Source organism: Geotrypetes seraphini, chromosome 2 (assembly GCF_902459505.1).
Source record: "Geotrypetes seraphini chromosome 2, aGeoSer1.1, whole genome shotgun sequence".
NCBI classification, from domain to species: domain Eukaryota; kingdom Metazoa; phylum Chordata; class Amphibia; order Gymnophiona; family Dermophiidae; genus Geotrypetes; species Geotrypetes seraphini.
In genome coordinates, this window is record NC_047085.1 from 53,786,920 (window position 1) to 53,809,409 (window position 22,490).

Below are 22,490 nucleotides of genomic sequence, written 5' to 3' on the forward strand. Positions count from 1 at the left end.
TAGAATCTGGCTCAAAATGCTGTCCTAGGAACTGTACTGTATGAGGATCAGACCCAGACAGAAAAATGATTAAGGAAAGGTGTACTGAAACCTAAGAATGAGAAAGTAATAGTTGCAGCCAGGTCAGTGGTTTGTGGATGATACGGTTACATTACATTAGGGATTTCTATTCCGGCATTACCTTGCGGTTCAAGGCGGATTACAAATGGATTGTCCGGAGATTATAAGTATTTAGGGAGTAGTTTGTACATTTCTTTGAGTTGCTAAGGAGTTGTCATATTGGAGTTACATATGCCGTAATTGCAGGTGATGCTTGGCACATTCCTGATTGTGTTAGTTGGGTTTTATGTGTTTTTTGAATAGAAGGGTTTTTATTTCTTTCTTGAAGGTTTTGTAGTCTGTGGTCATGGTCAATAGATTGTAGAGTTGTGGGTCAAGTGCTACAGCTCGAGTGGCTAGGAGGTTGTCGTAGTTTTTTTCTTTTGACGTTTTGGTTGGAGGGGGTGTGAATGGTATGTGTGTTCTCCTATGTCTGGTTGAGGTGGATTGAACTAGTCGATCGTTCCAATAAATTAAAAAAAACAAAACAAAACATGGCACAACAGACATCTGTGGATTCTTAAAGAAGAGTTGGAAATGGTTGCTCATATCATAACCTTGGTGACTTCCTGCCAGTGACAGTTCTACAGTGCTCCTCTACAAAATAACTATAACTGTGAAGAAGGTTGGAGACCACTGCTGTAAGACAAAGTGAGATTTGAGAATAAGTTGTTGTTTTTTTGTTTTTACATACATATGATTCTCCTTCATAGCTCTCCATTGATAACATGCACATAGTGATCTTAATATGTGCATGCTACTGTTTATTGCATAAGCCTCCATATATACGTTGAAAACATTTTAATAGAAAGTGTTATTCTAAAATTCTTCTAAGGTCATATGCACAATCTGTCAACCATGTTTCAGTAATATTTGTCCTAGAAATGGTGTGCTTGCTTATTTTTTTTTTTTTTTAGGTTAGATTTATTTTATGATATTTATTGAGCAACGCAGAGGGACTGTTCATCCAGTGCCAGAATCGGAATAGGGCAGCATCTGGTACTATTCATATTGATTTATTCTTTGAATCTCCATATATGATATGAATATGCATGCATACATGTTTGCACATCTCATACACTCTAGATGTAGCAAGAGATATCATCATTTTCCTTCAACATAAAGAATGCATTTCAATAGGCTAGAATATCCTTTTTGATCAATCCGTTTGAGATAGTATAGAACCAAGGGGATGACAAAAATGATTTTGTCCAAAGTAAGGGATTTGCCAGAGCTGTTATACTAGGAAGAGCTGGAATTTGTTTACAGCCCTGAGATAGCGGTTAGAATACACAAATTTATACAACAGATGCTCAGGTGCAACTCATTATTGTGTAGCTCAGCACGATGGGCCAATTTTGTTAGGCTGGCTTCAATATGTTTGCTGCTGGATCAGAGAGAAAAATGAAGGTAAAACAGAATATTCAATAAGAAGCATAAAATTTGAAGCAGATACGGGTCAGGTATTTTAATGATTAATTTGATTTCCTTTGAACAGAATGGAATGTTATCTGTACATGAGCCAAATTTGAAGTGCCACAGAAAAGACGAACCTTGAATAATAAGTGTGGCTGAGTACATATTTTCTTCTTTCAGGAGAATCACTTCTTCAGCATGAAAGGAAGAAACATTGATTTTTCTAGTGAGCAAGGGAATGATGCCCTGATGTCTTGCACACTTCTTGACCCCTATTTATATTAATTGGTTTATTGGATTTCCTTCCTTAACTCAGGGAAACTATATGAGTAAAAAAAGAGAAATTTCTTTCAGTCAAAATCTCCTCCTTTCCTATTGTATACTTACTCCTCACCCCCCCCCCCTCCTTTTATCAAGCTGTGTTAGAGAATTTTAGTACAGGCTAGCGAGGTAAGTGCTCCAACACTCATAGGAATTGTATAAGCATTGGAGCATTTATCGCACCAGCTTGCTCTAATAACCTCTAGCTCAGCTTAATAAAAGGGGCCCTTAGAGAATTCACAGAGGTCCCTGTGTTTTTGCTTCCTGGGTGGGCATAAAGAGCCAGATTCTATATACTGTGCCTAGCTGTCCCTGCGTGGTTGTCAATCAACGGCTAGCCACCATTTATAGAATCACATCTAGCAATGCCTAAACAAACAGGCATCGCTAGGTGTCCTACACATAGGTGCCACTACATCAGGCCAGTTTTACACTCACTTAATTTAGCAAGATCTATGTCAGACACCTAACAATTCCTAACTCAATCATGCATAATTGTGCCTACTTTTTGAGATACACTATATCTTAAGGCTGTAATCTCAAATGAAAATTCTGAGGGAAGAAATACTTATCATAATTATTTATTTAAAAAAAATATATACCGCCTGGAGTCTCAACGGTTTCCAAGATAATATACATAAAAATAACACATATATGACATTACACAGTAAATCAAAACAACTTGAAAAGTGCAACCTAAGGACTCCTTAATATCATCTTTCAGTATCATTATAGTTAAATGTAGAACAAAGTCCTAGGGAGCAGTTCACAAATATGTATCAACAAAAAGCTTTGTTTTAAGCAATCTCTTAAAGCTAAGACTATCCGAACATATTCTTAGTTGACTCCGTAGTTTATACACAACTATACAAAGTAGGGTAAATATAATCAATTACTGATATTCAATTCATTAAACTGCTACACCAAGAATACCAAAACATAAAATTTATTAAATGTTTAATTTATTAATTTCTTTAATTCAATTCATATCCTAAAAGCTAACAAAATTTATTTCATCTACATTTAAAATCTACAATTACAAGTAATACAAAATGCAGAGTGCTACTAATGACAAAATCAAATGCTGGGAAAAGGTACAGGTACTATCTAAAGCTTTTAAATAGAGTCCATCAATCAATCTTCAAGGCTCTTAATAATGTTAAGTATTGAAGCCATTCAGACCCAATAAAGCTCACTTAACTTGATGATGAGTCAATTAAAAGTCCCAATATTTCCTTGAGTTGTAATGCGTAGACTTGACCAAGTCAGTTGTTCCTTATATTCATGATCCAATAAGAAATGCTTAATCAGTTCTGAGGTTCTCTCTTCTTAATCCTTATTGTTTTCCAGTTTTACTTACTTATATTGTTCAATCAGCATAAGCCTCCAATTCCTGCTGAGTTTCAGTTGAGTCCATAAAGAAACACCCATACATGAGAACATTTTTAGTTGTAGGCCACGTACCTTATGCTCACAGCCAATTGAGATATCAATCGCATACTACCATCTGACCGCAAAGCTCGCGATGGTCTGTAGACCTACCAAAGATCCTGAAACCAGTTAGGCACAGAATAATACACAGACTGATGCACCAAAGATAAAACCTTAAAATTAATATGTTGTTCCATTGGCAGCTAGTGAAGTCTCTTAAGTATGTGCTGTTCTTGAAACCCCACTGATCAACCTAGCTGCTGAATTCATCAATACTTGCAATGCATTGAACTTGGTTTTTGTCAAACCCAGAAATAGCGAATTGCAGTAATCCAATTTGCTCAAGAGTAATGATTGGACAACCGTTCTGAAGTAATATCGAACATTGCCTCACTCCATAGCAAATTTGTGTAATATATCTCAATTCTTCACAATTTCTTTATAAATATATCACTTAAAGCAGTTCAAAATAATTCAAAAACATTTCACAACCAGACCTCAGTGGCTATACTCGAACAGCATATTTCATGTGACGTTCGAGTTTTTGTAGTGAGCCTCCTCATCTGTCAACAATTATTTTGAGCATTTGTTTTACGCATTAGATATGTGCATATTCTGTGCAACATTTGTGCAATTAATAATTTATCTTAATCAGGAACTCAATGGGACTCCTATATGAATTCACATTTGGCAAATAAGCTTTCTCAAGGAGTATTCCCTATAACAACAAACATTGAGTAAGTAATCTTTAAATACAGATCTTTTCATAAAATATAATAATAATAATAACTTTATTTTTCTATACCGCCATAGTCAAACTGACTTCTAGGCAGTTCACATAGAAAGAAGGTTGGACAATCAGCAAATTACAAAATGCAAATAGAAGGAAGTTACATCATGAATTGGAGAAGCATGGGGAAAAGAATACATGAGAGAAGAAAGATGTTACATAACACAATGGGGTTATAAGGGGAAGAAAAAAAAATACCTGAGAGAGGTGATCTGATTAAGCAAGGAATTTGCCAAATAGAACGGTTTAAATTGATTTTCAGAATGTGTCATAGGTCTGTCTGGCTTTATTTATGTGGTTTCCCAGCCAGGATTGCTGTCTGTTTGCTTGGAACATGAAGGTTCTGTCAAGGAAGGATTTGTATTTGCAGCCTGTGATCTTTGGGCATGCAAATATGTTTTTGTTTCTGGTTGTACATGTGGGGTTGTGTAGAGTGAAGTGTGTTTGCAGGTAGGAAGGTGCTAGGCCCCAGACTTGTTTGAAGCAGATACAAGCAAATCTGAACAGTATTCATGCCTCCACAGGTAGCCAGTGTAATTTCTTGTAATAGGGGCTAATGTGGTCAGTTTTTCTCAGTCCAAAGATCAAGCGAACTGCAGTGTTTTGCACTAATCTTAACTTTTGTACTGTTTTTTTTGGGATACCCAGGTAGGCGATGTTGCAGTAATCTAGGGTAGATAGGATCAGCGACTGCGCCAATAATTTGAATGATGTTGTGTCAAATTATTTAGAACATGCACCACAGTCTCTGTGCCTATTCCAAAATGGCTGTGTTGCCTTAGGAAGCCATTTAAATCTGAATTCAATGAACCCTCTTCCAATCACAGGGCACCATGCAGAAGACACTCATCATCACAACAATGTCATCCATTCAAGCTCAGTGTTCAGTCCAAACGGACAGACAGCATTTAGTTCAAAGATCCATTTCTGCTCACAATAATTAAGAAATCCTTCTAGATCACCACCCTTCTGCCTTACCTCAATATGATCAATAATCTGCCATCTCAAAAGCATCATAATGAGAATGATTTGAGATGGTGGGTTATTGATCATATTGAGCTTGCTTCAGGGTGCTTAGTAGGCATAGCAACTGCTTTATTTTAGATCCATCATCAGAACTCCAAGAAGGTTGACTGCAGGAATGCTCTTGCCTTCATTATTGGTATCACTTTATTTCTTCTTTTTTGAGATATATTTTAAACTCCACATGGATCACACTATGTTATATTATACTATACTATTTTTTTAAAAAAAGTTTAAAAAAAGGTGTGAGGTAGGTAACAAAAAAGACCCAAACATAATAAAACAGATACAAAAAAAATATAACATATGTACAGTAAAACAAATAAATCTAATTTCACAAAAACATATTTTTCAAAAAGATATGCTTTCATTCTTTTTGAAGATTCCAATTTATAATGGCATGGAAAACTAGAGAGTGACCATATAATGACTTATATTTCACATCTTTTACAGATGGTAATGCTAGAACATGGTGTGGTCTGCAAGAAATGAAAATGTATTTATTTAGCATTTAGTGTGTCACCATTTGAAATGGGAGTAAATCAAGGAGGCTTACAGAACTAAGGGTTCCTTTTACAAAGCCACACTAGCAATTCCTGTGCAACATATATGATGAAGCCTAAAAGAACTGAATGGGCTTTGCCGCATTTGCCACACGGGAATTGCTAGTTTGGTTTTGTAAAAGGAGCCTTTAAGAGTACTGTAGTACAGTGAAATTAAATAACTACAAACAAGATAACATCCAGAGATTAGCATGCAAACTGTGACATTACAATCCCAACAGGTCATATAAGGGTTTAGGGAATATAATTCATAGTATTTTAGGAATGATTAAAACAATACAGATATTGAACAGGTGAACAAGGAGTAACAGTATTATACAGTGTACCTTCAAAAAGATGAGCTTTTATCCAAGATTTGAATAGAGCCAGAAATGGAGGGTGACATACCGATTTAGGAAATCTATTCCAAGTGCATAGTGCAGCAAGATGGAAGGAATGGAGATGACAATAGAGGAGAAAAGAGCAGATAAGAATACCTTATCTGATGGAGTTTCCAGCAAAGGGTATAGGGAGAGACAGGACAGGAGAGATACTGAGAAGCTGCAGAATGAAAGCACTTAAGTGAGTAAGAAGAATTTGAACTGTATATGTTATACTGTATAATACTGTTACACAGGTATCTGCTGTGCTAAAATACCAGCTCCATAGCTGGTGTATGTGTTCACTCCTAAATGGTTAGGCTAGTAATCTGTAAAAAAACATTGAAACTTATGTTCCTACATAGAAGAGGCTTCTAGGCTCCCTATTAATAATAATATAGGCTCCCTATTAATAATAATAATAATAATAATAATAATGTTATTCTTATATACCACCATATCAAAAAAGTTCTAGGCAGTTCACAACAAGGTGAGCTAATACATGGGATACAGATAAAATACGAATTAGAATAATGAACTTAAAAACAGATAGACAGAAAGCTTTTACAATATAATGCAGAAAATACCAGCATGGCAGGGAAAGAAGTAATACATAGAACAGATAAAATACATCAAGTTTAATATAAGGAATTTGATTGAAAAAATGAAGCAGCATGCATTAAGATACCAGCCTATCACAGAATTGATCGCATAATACTGCATAAATTTCATGGATTTAGCAACTGCTGTTAAATGTATAAACTCTTTTGAAATACAGTTCCTTAGATGTTAAACTCTTCGAGGTGGTTCTTTAAAAAAAGCAGCGTTTTTGTGCCAAACATGTATAAATGACTAGAAAACTGGCATGCATGTTCATATGTGATTATAATAATAATAATAATAGCTTTATTTATATCCCGTCATACCTTTTCAGTTCAAGATGGTGTATAACAAGAGGACAGCAAGGTGGCATTACATCAGTTAGATTTGGAAAGGAGTGGAAGACAGTTGAGTGACGGGGCGGTAAGGGGAAGGAGGTAGGAACGTGTAAGATGAGGTAGGTGATGAGCAGAAATGAAGGATCAGATATACTTGTCGAATAAGTGGGGTTTTAGTATTTTTCTGAATGAGTGGTATGTTAGTGCGTTCAGGATTAGGTCGCTTAAGATGCTGTTCCATATCCCTGCTTGAAAGGAGAGTGTCCTGTTGAGGAATCTTTTGAATTTTCATACTTTAGGAGAAGGAAATGTGAACAGTAGTGTTCTGCGAGAGAGGTGGAGTTTGTCCTGTAGGGTGAGGTGATATAGAAGGTAGGTGGAAGCGGAGCCGAGGAGGGTCTTGAAACAGAAGCACCCAAATTTGAAAATTATTTTGGCCTCGATAGGTAGCCAGTGAAGTTTCTTGAAGTATAGTGTGATGTGGTCTGATTTTTTTCAAGCCAAAGATTAGTTGAACGGCTATGTTCTGGACAGGGCAGGATTAATTTGTCGAGAGCTCCTAGTACACTGGGCCCCCTGCCCCGCCCCACCCCACCATGCGCCCAGGTGGAAACAGGAAGCTGCATTAGAAGGAACCTTTGGGCGTTGCTTGTCTTACTTTCTGTCGATGGGGGGGGGTCCGCGTTGCTGAATGGGGGGTCCGCGTTGCCGATCGGGGGGGGGGGGCAATGTTGCCGATCGATGCTGGAGGGGCCCATCGTCGTTTTGAAAAAAACAATTTTGATGCCCTCCTTCATTGGGCCTCCCTGACCATTTAGGGCCCTAGTCACGTGTCTACTGGGCCTATTGGTTAATCATGCCACGGTTCTGGATGAGTCTCAGTTTTTTAATGTTTTTTTTTGTGAGATCCTAGGTAGATTATGTTGCAGTAGTCCAGTGTGCTCAGGACTAGAGACTGGATCAACAATCTGAATCAAGTGAAATTGAAGTATGGTTTTAGCGTGCATAGTTTCCATAATAAGTGGAAGCATTTTTTTAATTTGGATGTTGGTGTGGGCTTCAAGTGTCAGTTGCTGATCTAGGGTGACTCATAGGATTTTGATAGTAGGGTTGATTGGGAAGTTCCTTCCATTTAGGTTGATAGTCGATTCTGTTTGTTTATTTGTTGGGGAGGCCATGAAAAGCTTGGTCTTTTCAGGATTTAACTTTAGTTTGGAGTTTGTTGACCATTGTTCTACTTGGTTGATGGCTGATGAGATAAATTGTTTGGTTTCAGTTGACAGTGTAGAGAAGGAAACAATTATTGTGATATCCACATAGATGTATGATTGGAGGTTCATTTTGAATAGCTCCTGGCCTAAGGAAGACATGTATAGATTGAATAGGGTGGAGGATAAAGGGGAGCCTTGGGGGACACCACAGGGGTTGGTCTAAACCTAGGAGTAGGTTTGCTAGCTTGGTAGGATCAGTTTTTTAGGAAGCCTCTAAACCAGTTGAGTACGTGGCCTGGGATACCTATGGCGTCTAGCTGGTTGAGTAGGATGTCATGGTCCACCAGGTCAAAGGTGCTGCTAAGGTTGAATTGAAGTATTAGTGTGCATTTTCCTAAGCTAAGTAGTTGTGTGTTTCCCTAAGCTGGGTAGTTGTGTGATGTGATCTATGATGGAGGCTAGGGCTGTTTTGGTGCTGTGGTGTGAACAGAATCCTGACTGGTATTTGTGAAATATTGAGAATTTATCTAGGTAGTTTGTAAAGGCAGCGTTGATCAGCCCTTCCATCAGTTTGGTGAAGAAGGGGATGATGGCTACTGGCCTGTAGTTGGATGTTGTTGATATGGGGTCTTTGTGGTTCTTTACAATGAATGAGATGAGGATGTGGCCCAGTTGGATTGGGAATTTGCTGCTTGCTATTAGATGAGTGAGCCAGTTGAAGAGCATGGCCTTGAAGGGGGTGGGGTGTGCTCTCATGATCGTGGGTGGGCAGTTGTCTAGGCCACAGTTCTTCAACCGCCAGTCCACAGAAAATTCTGCTGGTCCGCGCAGGACCGGCGAGATCAACATCTTTAATTTCCTGCCGGTCCGCCCAGGACCGGCAAGATCGAGGAGCTGTAGTTTGCGTTGGCCCAGAGAGATAACGGGGAGCCTACGACAGCCGTGCTTTCTCCCCTCCCAGCGGCTCTCCTTACTTACAAGCGCAGCGATTCAGGAAGGAAGCCTTGGAGCTTTTGCTGAGTCGGCCACCTCTGATTATGCAACTTCCGCTTTCCTCAGAGGCGGTGTGACCCAACAAAGGACCCGAGGCTGCCTTACTGAATCGCAGCGCTGGCAAGTAAGGAGAGTTGCTGGGAGGAGAGAAAGCTGCTGGGCATGGTAAAAAAAAAAAAAGGGACAGCTGCTACTGGACCAGGAGAGGGAGAAGGAGAGATGCTGCTGGGAAGGGAGGAGGGAAAGGAGTCTGGGAAGCTGCTGGGCAAGGGGAAAAAAGGGACAGCTGCTACTGGACCTGGAGAGGGAGAAGAAGAGATGCTGCTGGGAGGGGAGGAGGGAAAGGAGTCTGGGAAGCTGCTGGGCAAGGGGGAAAAAGGGACAGCTGCTACTGGACCTGGAGAGGGAGAAGGAAAGATGCTGCTGGGAGGGGACGAGGGAAAGGAGTCTGGGAAGAGAGTTACTGCTGGACAGGGGGAGGAGGGAAGGGAGAAGAAAAAAGGAAGGAAACAGCTGGTAGGGAGATTAGAGGAGGAGAAGGGGAGAGACAGGAATGAGATGGGAAGGGGGATCAGCAGAGAAATTGAGAGGGACAAAGATGCTAGATCTGGTGTAGGAGGGATAAAAATGAAGAGAGCAGTGAAGCTGGAATGAATCATGTATAAAGGAGAGAGGGGGCATAGGCTGGATGGAAAGGAGAGAGGGGCATAGAAAGAAGACAAATACCATATGAAAGGGGGAGAGGTCAGACAGTAGATGGAAGGGGCAGATGCTGGATTGAAGAGACAGAGAGGGCAGACGCTGGAAGGAAGAGAGTGAAAATAAGATGAAAGCAGAAACCAGAGACAACAAAAAGGTAGAAACAAATAATTTTATTTCTATTTTGTGATTAGAATATATCAGATTTGAAATATATATCCTGCTAGAGCTGGTGTTAGACATAACAGGGGACTGCAAAGTCCAGGCAGTGGCTTATGTTTCTCTCTGACCAGGGGGGCAGTTGCCCTAGTTGCACTCCCCTAATCCTATTCCTGCTATGTGTGACTGCGGTATTCTATTAGAATGATATTTCTGTGTAGCATTCTGTAATAATTTGGCTTATTCAGTTTTCTTGATAGTAGAGGGGATATATGTGAAGGGGAGGGGAGACAGGTGTTTTGTTGATCCTTGCTATGTACTATTTGTATTTATAAAATGACAATTGTATAGAATATTGTTTCTTTTAATACTTTAATAAAATACATTCAGTATAAAATCATAACTGAGGCTTGTGCGGGTGGGATCAGATGGTTTGCGAGGACCGAGCTCGTGTTAAATTTCAGTCCTAGTAGTTTGCCGGTCCACAAAATAATTTTTTTTTCTGCCGGTCCAAAGGTGTAAAAAGGTTGAAGAACACCGGTCTAGGCAGCAGAAGGTTTTGGCGCATTTATTATAGAGCTTGAGAAATAGGAACCAGTTAGGGGGTTCAAAGTGACTCCAATTCATATCTACCGGCATTGAGTTAAATATGTGGATGACTTTGTTGGGGAGGGACTGGATGGAGGGAGTTGGAAGGAGGTTCTGAGATTGACTTGAAGTACAGTGCAAAGTTCTTGGCGGTTGGTAGTTGAGTGGAGGAGGATCTTTTGCAGTGATCAATTTCAAGTAGTGTATTGATTAATCTGAAAAGTTGTTTCCTGTTGGTTGTGGGAGATCCAATTTTGTTGGCATAGAACAGGGCTAGGGAACTCCGGTCCTCGAGAGCCATATTCCAGTCAGGTTTTCAGGATTTCCGCAATGAATATGCATGAGATCTATTTGCATGCACTGCTTTTAATGCACATTCATTGGGGAAATCCTGAAAACCCGACTGGAATACGGCTCTCGAGGACCGGAGTTCCCTATCCCTGGCATAGAAAGAGCATCATTTTTCTTGGTGATTCTTTTGTACTCATTGATTTTAGATCTCCATATTGCTTTATCCTCTTCTCTCTTTGTTTTGTTCCAGATTCTTTCAAGTTGGCGTGCTTTTCTTTTAAGTGAAGTTAGTTCCATGTCGTACCACCTGTCGATTAAGTGTTGTCTTTTTTTATATCTGAGTATGTCAAAGTAGCAAAAAAAATTTGACAAGGATGTTATGAGTAAGTTGCATAGAGAGAGATATAACCAGCAGAAGAAGGGAGGTGTTTATGCTCCTGGATAATCCATAAGTGAGTCCCCACTTGAATAATGAGTTCAGTTTTGGAGACTTAAAGCGGTTAATGAAAAGTGATGAAAATGGATGGAGTATGTGCCACAAGATGTGTGAAAATAGACTTGATGGCCTGAATGTTTATACTGCAGAGGAAAGGAGGGATAGGGGTGGTATAAAACAGGTGTTTAAATGTTTGAAAGGTATTGATAAACAAGCAAACATTTTCCAGAAATGGAGAAACAGCAGAACTAGAGAACATGAATTGAGGTTGCAGAGAGGTTGACTCAGGAATATCGTCAGGAATTACTTTTTCATGGAGAGTAATACATGCCCTCCCATGGAAGATGGGGGAGACAAAAATGATAGTGGAATTCAAAAATGCATGTGATAAACACAAAAGAATACTGTATGAAAAGAGAATGGGATCAAAACAAATTAGCGGTGCTTAGATGGCAACTCTATTAATTGGGTAATAAAGCCATTGCTGGGCAGATTACTGCAGTCTATGCCCTGATCATGACTGGACAGATTAGGTTGGACTGGAGTGGGGCTTCGACAGCAACTCCGGTAGCTGGGGAATAAGGCCTGTATCATAAGAACATAAGAATTGCCGCTGTTGGGTCAGACCAGTGGTCCATCGTGCCCCGCAGTCCACTCACACGGCGGCCCTTGGTCAAAGACCAGCACCCTAACTGAGACTAGCCCTACCTGCGTACGTTCTGGTTGTATAACTTTGTCTTGAATCCCTGGAGTGTTTTCCCCTACGACAGACTCTGGAAGAGCGTTCCAGTTTTCTACCACTCTCTGGGTGAAGAAGAACTTTCTTACATTCATACGGAATCTATGCCCTTTCAATTTTAGAGAGTGCCCTCTCGTTTTCCCTACCTTGGAGAGGGTGAACAACCTGTCCTTATCTACTAAGGCTATTCCCTTCAGTACCTTGAATGTTTCGATCATGTCCCCTCTCAATCTCCTCTGTTCGAGGGAGAAAAGGCCCAGTTTCTCTAATCTTTCACTATACGGCAACTCCTCCAACCTCTTAACCATTTTAGTCACTCTTCTCTGGACCCTTTCAAGTAGCATCATGTCCTTCTTCATGTATGGTGACCAGTGCTGGACGCAGTACTCCAGGTGAGGACGCACCGTTGCCCGGTACAGCGGCATGATAACCTTCTCTGATCTATATGTGATCCCCTTCTTTATAATTCCTAGCATTCTGTTTGCTGTTTTTGCCACTGCTGCACATTGCGTGGATGGCTTCATCACATTTCTGTGATGTTTTTCTGGAGGAAAGTCCATAGTCTATTAAGAAAGACATGGGGGAAGCCTCTTCCTTGCCATAAATTGGTAACATGGAATGTTGCTACTCTTTGGGTTTTGGCCAGGTACAGGTGACCTGGATTGGCCACAGTAAGAATGGGCTACTGGGCTTGATGGACCTTTAGTCTGACCCAGTAAGGTTATTCTTATGTCGTGTTACCCAAAAATAGTGTTACCAGACAACCGGATTTCATAGAAACATAGAAAATGATGGCAGAAAAGGGCCACGGCCCATCTAGTCTGCCCACACTAATGGCCCACCCTCTAGCTACCCCCATGAAGTGATCCCACATGCCAATCCCATCTTTTCTTAAAATCTGGCATGCTGCTGGCCTCAATTACTTGTTGCGGAAGATTATTCCAGCGATCAACCACCCTTTCGGTGAAGAAATATTTTCTGGTGTCGCCATGAAATTTCCCTCCCCTGATTCTCAACGGATGCCCTCTAGTTGCCGTGGGTCCTTTAAGAAAAAAGAGATCTTCTTCTGCCTCGATACGGCCCGTGACATATTTGAACGTTCCTCAAGTGAGTATAGCTGCAACTTACCCATGTGCAACATCATCATGTCATATGTGTGCATGCGTGCAATGTCATCGTATCGCATGATGCTGTCCTGACGCACAAACAGGTTAAGGGGCAGGGATGGGGGTGGGATGGGGCGTGGCAAGGGTAGAACTGGGCAGGCCTAGGTGGTGTGGCCATGGGTCCATATTTTCCTTCAGGAAAATCTGATAACCCTACCCAAAAATTTCAGAGGCAGATCAAGATCAAGTATGCATGTGTACTGTAATATTGCATCATCTTGTATACAATGAGTTTATCTTTTGGGGTAGACTGAACGGACCATATAGATTTTTATCTGCTTTCATCTACTATGTTCTTATGATATAGGTGTACGTATATGCCAAATTCTGATAGTGTGTCATTTGCTGGTAGATGTTCATATGGGTGGAGTCTGGGCAGATCGATGGTAGGGCACAAACTGTATAACTTGTAGAATTATGTTGCACACATCTCCAGCATATAGGCTTGAAAATTTGTACTAGATCCATGGCTGGCAAAATTATAAATACATTTAAGGGTAATACCCAATTACACTAGCATTCTGTAAAGGAATATAGGGCTAGATTCACAAAGCAAACCGATCGTATACCAATCGTTTTACGAACTCTTTGCGACCTGATTTCCCTCCAGCCTGATTCACTTACCTCTGCCGACCATCCTCCAATCCGCGCATGCAAATGAGGGCAACGGCATGCAAAGTAGGCAGGGACGCGATTCACTAACCAAACCCTGCAACACCGACTGGGCTGGCTGATCACAAAGAACCGACTGCTGAGGATCAGTTGCTCAAGCCGTTTCCGACTGCCCTGTCTTCTGCCACCCTGCTCTCTGCCCTGTCAGCCCCGATCTCATGCTGCCCCAAACGCCTCCTGCAGCCCCGACTCTCCTGCTGCCCTGATCTCCTGCCTGCCCCAAACGCCTCCTGCAGCCCTGACTCTCCCACTACCCCTAATCTCCTCCCTGCCCTGATCACCTGCATCCCCTGGCTAAGGGGCTGTCTTTTCTCCTGCAGCCCCGACTCTCCCGCTGCTCGGCTCTCCCGCTGCCCTGATCTTCTGCCTGCCCGCCCCGAACGCCTGACTGCCCTGATCACCTGCCTACCCCGATCATCTGCCTGCCCCAACTCTCCCACCCTTCCCCATAGTGCAAGCTGGTGGCTTTAACCTGCGGGCTTAAGCAGGTTAGAACCACGGGCTCCCAAAAAGTTAAAAAAAAAAAATCTCTGCCGGACCCAGAGGTCCAGCACATGCGCAGACCAACTACAGATGGTCTGTGCATGTGCTGGGATTGCTATAAAACGATCCGGGCAGGCAGATGAGAGTGTATCTCCGATCTCCCCCATCTGCATCTTGCAGTTTGGAGAATCCATCGGACCTGCCCGGATCGGACACGGATCAGTCCCGATCGGGCAGGTTCGTGGATCTAGCCCATAGTTTCTTACTTTCCTTTATACATAGAATAGGTGCTACATAGGCACACTCATCAGGGATTGATTTTACCTGAATTCTACCTCATAATAGTGATGTAAACAGCCTTGATCATTTTGTAGAAAGGTAGGATAAACAAAATACTGTTCTCATTGTAATGGTTTTTTTTTTGTAAAATTCTTATCTGTATGAGATCCAATTTTTTATTAATTACATATGTACTTGATATTTAAGCTAAATTTGGAACTATTTTACTATTTATCACTTCTTTTTTTAAGTCAATCAATTTTTATTAATAAAAGAAACACAGAAAACAATAATATAACAGCGCAAGACAGCAAAATAAACAATCCACTAAGAAAAAATAGAGGTGACAAGCTTGCTGAGGTACAATAGCATGGCATAAACAGTCAGTAGTAGTATCAAAAGCACCAGTAATACAGTACTGTATAAAAATAAAATAAGATACATCGCATAAGAATAAGTCATGTGGCACACTCACAATAGGAAATCAATGGAGACCAGACATTACGAAAAGAAGATTGAGAGCCTCTGCACTCGGCCACTCTAGATTCATATTTATACGCAGAGAGAACCATAGACCACCATTGAGAAGTAGACACCTGTCGTTGCGTCTTCCAATTAAGTAGCACAGTTTTGATGGCCAAGCCACAGAGAATGTCAAACAAGGTCTCCATATGTCGAGGGAGAGGAGGTTCAAGTGCTGCGGACCGTAATATTATCAGGTCATATGTCAACACTGCAGAAGGAATAATATGGCTCGTAATATCCCCGACTTCCATCCAAAAGCCAGATACAAAGGAACAGTCAAAAAGCATGTGTTGTAGAGTTCCAGCAGACAAAAGACATCTCCAGCACTCGCTAGAGGAAGTGGGTACAGCTCGTTGTTGCTTGATTGGAGTCCATAGTGATTTGTGAAGAACAAAAAACAGAGACTGTCTAAGAGAGGCCGAGTGCAAGGTCTATTGGAGCGTCACCATATCTGACTCCATTGACTTTCAGAAACGGAACTAGAGAGATCTCGTTCCCACAATCGCTGAACAGGTAAAAACGTGAGCGGACCCGCAGTCCGGAATACATCATATATCACAGACATGACATGCGGTTTGTTACTCTAAGCTGACAACAGAGGGATAATAGGGGATGAATGAGTGCGATGAAGACGACTCAAATCAGCCCCAAAAGTAGCAATTATGCTATGTCTGAGTTCTAAATATCTATAGGCTTGAGTGGGAGGTAACCCATAAGTGTATTTCAACTGTGTAAATGACATCAGATTGCCCCCCCTCAATAGGTCTCGTATATACCAGATCCCACATTCAATCCACACAGACCAGTATATCATACGGGAACCCACAGTGAGCTGGGGATTACCCCAAACAGGAGAGTAAAAAGAAAAATAAACGGGAAAGCGCAACTCTCGTCCAAGGCTCATAAGTGCTTTCTGAGATATAGAGAGAGTCACCCAATCCCTGAAACATGGAGTCCCCAAGGAAAAACAAATCTTGTCTAGAGAATAGGGATTCACCAGGTCCCTCTCAAGCTCACTCCAGTAAGGTAGATCAGGACTGTCACTATTTATCACTTCTATAGCACTGAATGACATACGCGGCACTGTACATTTTGACATTTAATAGATGGTACCTTCTCATAAGAGCTTACAATCTAATTTTGACAGACAGATATGACATATAGGGTTGCGGATGAGAGAAGTTAGGAGTTGAAAGCAGTCTTGAAGAGGTGAACTTTTAACTTGGAATTGAACACTGCCAGAGACGGAGCCCACCGTAGGGATTCATGCAGTTTACTCCAGGCATAGGGTACAGCAAGACAGAAGGGACAGAGTCTGGAGTTGGCAGTGGAAAAGTGACATACCAGCTGAGCAGAGCTTACAGGAGTGGGGGAATAGGTGGAGATAAGTGAAGAGAGATAATGAGGGGCTGCTGAAGCCAGTAAGAGGAAGTACACACCATTTGCATGAGGCATTGGCACCAGTAATCAGTAGTGACACTTATATGCATTAGGTCCTATTCTATAAGGTAGCACCTAACTGCTATAGGCATAATTGCAAGGGACTGTACATTGGGCAGAACATGCGTGAGCCATGGGCATGTCACCAAACAATGTACACAACTTATGGAATAGTAGCTGTATGCATTGATTGGTGCGCTCAGGCATGCTCATTTACACCAGCCATTCTCCTGGCATAAGTGATCATGCTTTATTTTGGCACTCTAAAGCAGGTTTGTGCTAATATTCTACAACGACTTAGATTCTCCTAAGTGCCATTGTAGAATTGGCACCAAATTATAGAATCACTCCTTTATATCCTTTTCTCAGATAAATAGCTTGTATATCTTGACCTGTCACTTATTTTTTTCTGGGTCTTCTTTGTCATCTTACTAATCTTAGACTAACTTAAGAAGACACTTAAAATTCCTTTATTAGTCTGTAGGTGGCTATACATCAATAATTATTTCTTTTTTTCCTAAGACATTTTGGATAAAGTATTTGTGTACTGGATTATATCAAGATACTGAATTTTTATTTGTGCAAATTGTGGAATATCCTCTAAAATCTGGCCTCTGCCACTGTATTACTGTAGATCATGTTGATGTTACTATCAACCCTTTATTTGGCTTTTTTGCTCAGAAGCAACATGTGTTTCTATGTCTCGTATGGGAGATCTGCATCTCCAAATGCCTATTACTTGGCACTGTTGCTCTCGTTCAACATCAAGTTACAAAAAGCATCAGTTTCATCATCTGCCATTTAAAGGGTTAATATAGAATAAAAGACAAAATGGTCAATTCTATAAATCGGCTCCTTGGTTCAGATGCACTAATGCAAAAAAGAGAATTTTTTTCTGGCACCTTGTCCATTTTCTGCAGTTCTCTTTTTTGCTCTGCCTGCAGTTCCTTCACTGCAGATTTGTTGGTTTCTTTTTGTTTTGCTTAGATGCACCAATGCCATGTGCTTAGGATCAGTTCTATAATGGCATCTTAGCTCTGTGCTAGTCAGCGTCAATTTTTTTTAGGTGCCATATATAGATTCAGGCCCTTACTAGCAGACATGCCCATGGACTGCCCATACTTCATGAGCATGTATGTCCCTTACTGTTATGCACTATAAAAGGTTCAACCTTAAGAAATAGCTTCTAGTGCACATGGGTGTCTAACTTCCAACTTGGCTGCACCTAAGTGGTGCATAGTTTAAAAATAACACAGTAACAAAATTAATCACCGTTTCCATCCCCACGGATTACCACGGGAAACAATCCCGTGTCATTCTTTAGTGTCTATCTCAACTTTAGTCCTTCTACACCAGAAATCTTCAATGCAAGGCTTGAGGGTTTGATTCTTATGTGAGCCAAGTACAGGATAATGAAGCCATTGTGACATCACTGATGAGGTTGCTCTTAGGCATTGGTGGAATGAGGCATTATAACATCACAATCTCTTCTCTGGAATGTTGCTACTCTTTGGGTTTCTGCCAGGTACTTGTGACATAGATTAGCCACTGTTGGAAACTGGGCTTGATGGACCTTTAGTCTGTCTCAGTATGGCAATGCTTATGGTCTTATGTTCTAATCATCTGGTGTCATCCTTTTGTGTCTACCTCAGCCTCAGTCCTTCTACACCAGCATTCTTCGATACAAGACTTGAGGGTCAGTGGTTGTGCCCACTCATACTTTGATTCTTCCCTCTCTCCTTAAAAAATGGCACGGGGATGGTTTCCCGCAGTTATCCACAGGGACGGGAATGGTGATAAATTTTGTTACCATGTCATTCTCTAGTGCATAGCTCAAGGTGCCAGTTCATAGAATTGCCATTAAAGCTTTCCTATCAACAATCTAACAGCAGTTCCCCTAACAGAGCACTGACTCATGTCTTCATATAATTATTCATGAAGGCGTCGACTACTATGATACTAAGTGCAATTCTATAAAAGTTAGGTGAATTGTATAGAATCACACTTGGTGCCACCTAAGCAGGCTTAGATATTGCTAAGTGTCATAACTTTAGGCACACCCAAATTATGCCAGGTTTTTCTTCACCTAAATACCGGCACCTAAGTTAGGCACCTAATTCACAAAGAAGCACCTAACTGGAAAACATGCCCATGATCTGACCCCTTAACCATGCCAGCTTTTAGATAGGCCCTTTGGACTAGGCACCTACTTTTTATAGCATTGGGGTTTTTTTCGAGTTAGGTGCCTAACTTCAAATTAAGTTCAATTAAGACCAATTATGGTATTAAGTGCCAATTAGTGGCACTGATTAAGCCTATTATTAATCAATTATGTTAAGCGCCTACATCAACTAGGCGTGACAATGTAGACAGCTAAACTTTAGGCAGACTACAAAGAATTTGCCAGTCTGTGAAATTGGTATTTAGTTCTAAGTTGTATTTTCATTCAGTATGTCCAACATTGTTTAGAGAGGTGTTCCTAATAACAAATGATTTAAATGCATTGTTATTTCATCTTTTGTTTAATATTATTGAAATGGTTTGTTTAATATATATAAGCTCTCTTCAGTTTTCCCATTCTTTTGTGTTTTTTAGCTCCATGTGGTGGACACTTTGCATCTCCCAGTGGGGTAATCCTTTCCCCAGGTTGGCCTGGATATTATAAAGACTCTTTGAATTGTGAGTGGGTGATTGAAGCTGAACCAGGACACTCTATCAAAATTACATTTGAAAGGTCTTGACAAAATGTTTCTTTACTTTTACACGCATTTTCTATTGTTATCCATAAATAGAATGGTTTTGCTCTGTTACTATAACTGTTGTCACTTGTGTTGGTGTAATTTCATGTGTTTGACAAATTATGGGCCCCTTTTATCAAGCTGCGCTAAAGGTTTTTGCATGAGCTGGCACGGTAAATGCTTCAACGCTCATAGAATTCCTATGAGCGCCAGAGCACTTCCCTCGCTGGCCCACGCTAAAAACCTCTAGCACAGCTTGATAAAAGGGGGATAAAAGCGGTATTGGTAGTGACATTTTTCAAAGGCAATTCATATTTCAATGACAGCAAACATAATTAATAGTTCTGCTTCAATTTTAGTTTAGTAAAATATTGTTAGTTAGAAGCCTCTCTTTTAAAGTGTGGTATGTTTTACCATACTTCCCCCAGATTCTATATATGGTGCTCAAAAATTATGCATGCAAATTTAATGAGCCAATTTGTGCTGATAATTAGATGCTAATAATTTATTTATTAAATTGTCTATACTGTTCTCCCAGGGGAGCTCAGAACGGGTTTATTTAGGTACTCAAGCATTTTTCCAGTCTGTCCCCTCAGACTCATAATCTATTTAATGTACCTGGGGCAATGAGGGGATTAAGTGACTTGCCCAGAGCAGCGTGGCTTTGAACCCACAACCTCAGTTTGCTGAGGCTGTCGCTTGAACCACTGGGCCACACTCTCCCTGATGGGCAGCAATTAAAATTTACATGTGCATCTTGCTAGGTGCTATTCTATAAAGACGTGTGTGTAAATTATTGTGCACAGATCTGAAAAGGGGGTGTGGGTGGGGCATGGGCATTCCGAGAATCTGTGTGCAGTATTACAGAATACAACAGATCCATGCCTAATTTAGGCACAGGAATCTGCACCAGGCTTCAGCTGGTATAAATCCCAGCATCGAAAAGTTAGGCGCAGATCCCGGTGCTAGGCACTGTTCTATAAAGAGCGCCCAACCAGGGCAGGATTAATTTGTCGAGGGCCCCTAGGCACACAAGTACACTGGGCCCCCTGCCCCGCCCCACCCCACCATGCACCCAGGCAGAAACAGGAAGTTGCGTCAGAGGGAAGCTTTGGGCAAGTACCACCGCTTGCACAATTACGGTTCCCATTGCCTTTCTTACCCGCGTTGCTTGCTTATCTTACTTTCCGTTGATGGGAGGGGTGGGCTGCGATGCCGATCGATGCTGGAGGGGCCCATCACTGTTTAGAAAAAACAATGTTGATGCCCTCCTTCATCGGGCCCCCCTGACCATTTCGGGCCCTAGGCACGTGCCCACTTGGCCTATTGGTTAATCCTGCCCTGCGCCCAACTCATAGCACCGTTTCTAGAGTTGTGTTCAGCACTCATTTTTTTCAGCGCTAATTTTTAGCACCATGTATAGAATGTGGTCCTTTACCATAAATGTTAAGGTGCAAACAGTATAACCCTTGTGTGGTAAAGGAAGGGGGCGTGCCCAGCATCTGTCTTACCTTTTCTACTCTACATGAATTCCACGTTAAATACATACAGTGGAATGAGACAACCACACTACCTGCCAATGTATGCGATTTGAACCTCGGCACAGCAAGAAACCACAGTGGTGTAATTTGAGCACCACTCACACACGCAAGCCCCCCTAACCAAGCTGCCCTATCCAATGTCCCAGTTTGGGCCCCCTGATCAAACCTTCTACCTTGATAAGCACCTCCTGGACAGCAACCCCCACACAATCAGAATCCCTCCAGATCAAACCCTTAAACATGTAGCCCTACCAGAGCAAAACACCCCCCCCCTCTCAGCTACCTCAACACCATACTATGGCCCTCCTCCAACCTCTAATTCCAAGGACTTACTGGAGAGTAGCCTGGAGGTTGGTTGAGTAGGATAGGAGTGGTCCCCTTTGCTCCTATCTTGGCACTAATCTGGGTTAAAAATGGTACTGATGTCTCTTTTCTGCAATAATGGCAGCTAATGTGTGGAAATGATGCATGTCTCACCCTATCTCTGTGCATGACTTGCCCCAACTAGTGCTAAGCAGATAGAACATAATTTTTACAATGCTGGCTGGTATAAATGTGTAGTAAATGTTATCATGGGTCTGTGTTAAGGCTACCACATACAAATCTATGCTAGCTGATTAAGGCATCTGTTTTTTGATGTCATTTGGAACCATGTGAAGGGCATCATACTAGTATATCTTTCTATCTAAATGAAAGTGAGCATAAAGTAGGAAATGAGAAGCATTTAGGGGAACAGAAATGAAATTAAGTGAAAGAAATAGAACCAAGAATCTAATTAATATTCTAAACATGCTAGACAATCCTACTACTTCAGTTCCCTGTTGCTTGAAAACATACTGTTGCTACTGTTATAATCACATTTCTATATGGTCAAGCTCTGTGCTGTTCAGGTACTTGTGACACAGTTCTAGAACAATATTGCAAGTATTAATAAGTGATATAAATATACTTAATTTTTTAAATAAAAGCACATGTAAAAAACACCATTACGGGAGAAAGTCATATTAAGATGCAACATGGTGTTAAACATTTTATAAATCGATTTCAATATTTAGAAAATACATGATGAATTATCTAACAAGTGAAATGGTGTAAATAAGCAATCATTACGTCATCACCCTAAAATTTGTTCCTTTTCTTAAATTTTCAGCTTCAAATGAGCCAAGCAATAATCATGCAGAGAAGCAATGTGGTGACCTCTTATTTTAGCTTAGTATCTTTTATACGCATGGGAGTAGAATTTAGAGGCTCCAGATGTCCAGATTTATCGAGACATGTCCTCTTTTTAGAGGACATGTCTGGGCAATTTTTAGAGGGTGGCACTTTGTAACATAGTAGATGACGGCAGATAAAGACCCGAATGGTCCATCCAGTCTGCCCAACCTGATTCAATTTAAATTTTTTCAATTTTTTTCTTCTTAGCTATTTCTGGGCAAGAATCCAAAGCTTTACCCGGTACTGTGCTTGGGTTCCTCCTGCCAAAATCTCCGTTCAAACCTCCACCCTCCCAGCCATTAAAGCCCTCCCCAGCCCATTCCCCACCAAACGGCCATACACAGACACAGACCGTACAAGTCTGCCCAGTACTGG

At 41.1% G+C, this 22,490-nt stretch overlaps 1 protein-coding gene across 1 annotated transcript in view; it reads left to right on the forward strand.

Moving 5' to 3' along the window:
• The window catches only part of CSMD3 (CUB and Sushi multiple domains 3), a 1,852,015-nt gene that overhangs the window by 976,602 nt on the left and 852,923 nt on the right, over positions 1 to 22,490 (forward strand). The window contains exon 17 of the mRNA XM_033933128.1: positions 19,217 to 19,355. Coding sequence (XP_033789019.1) covers positions 19,217 to 19,355 — 139 coding nt within the window. The remainder of the gene's footprint in view (positions 1 to 19,216; positions 19,356 to 22,490) is intronic.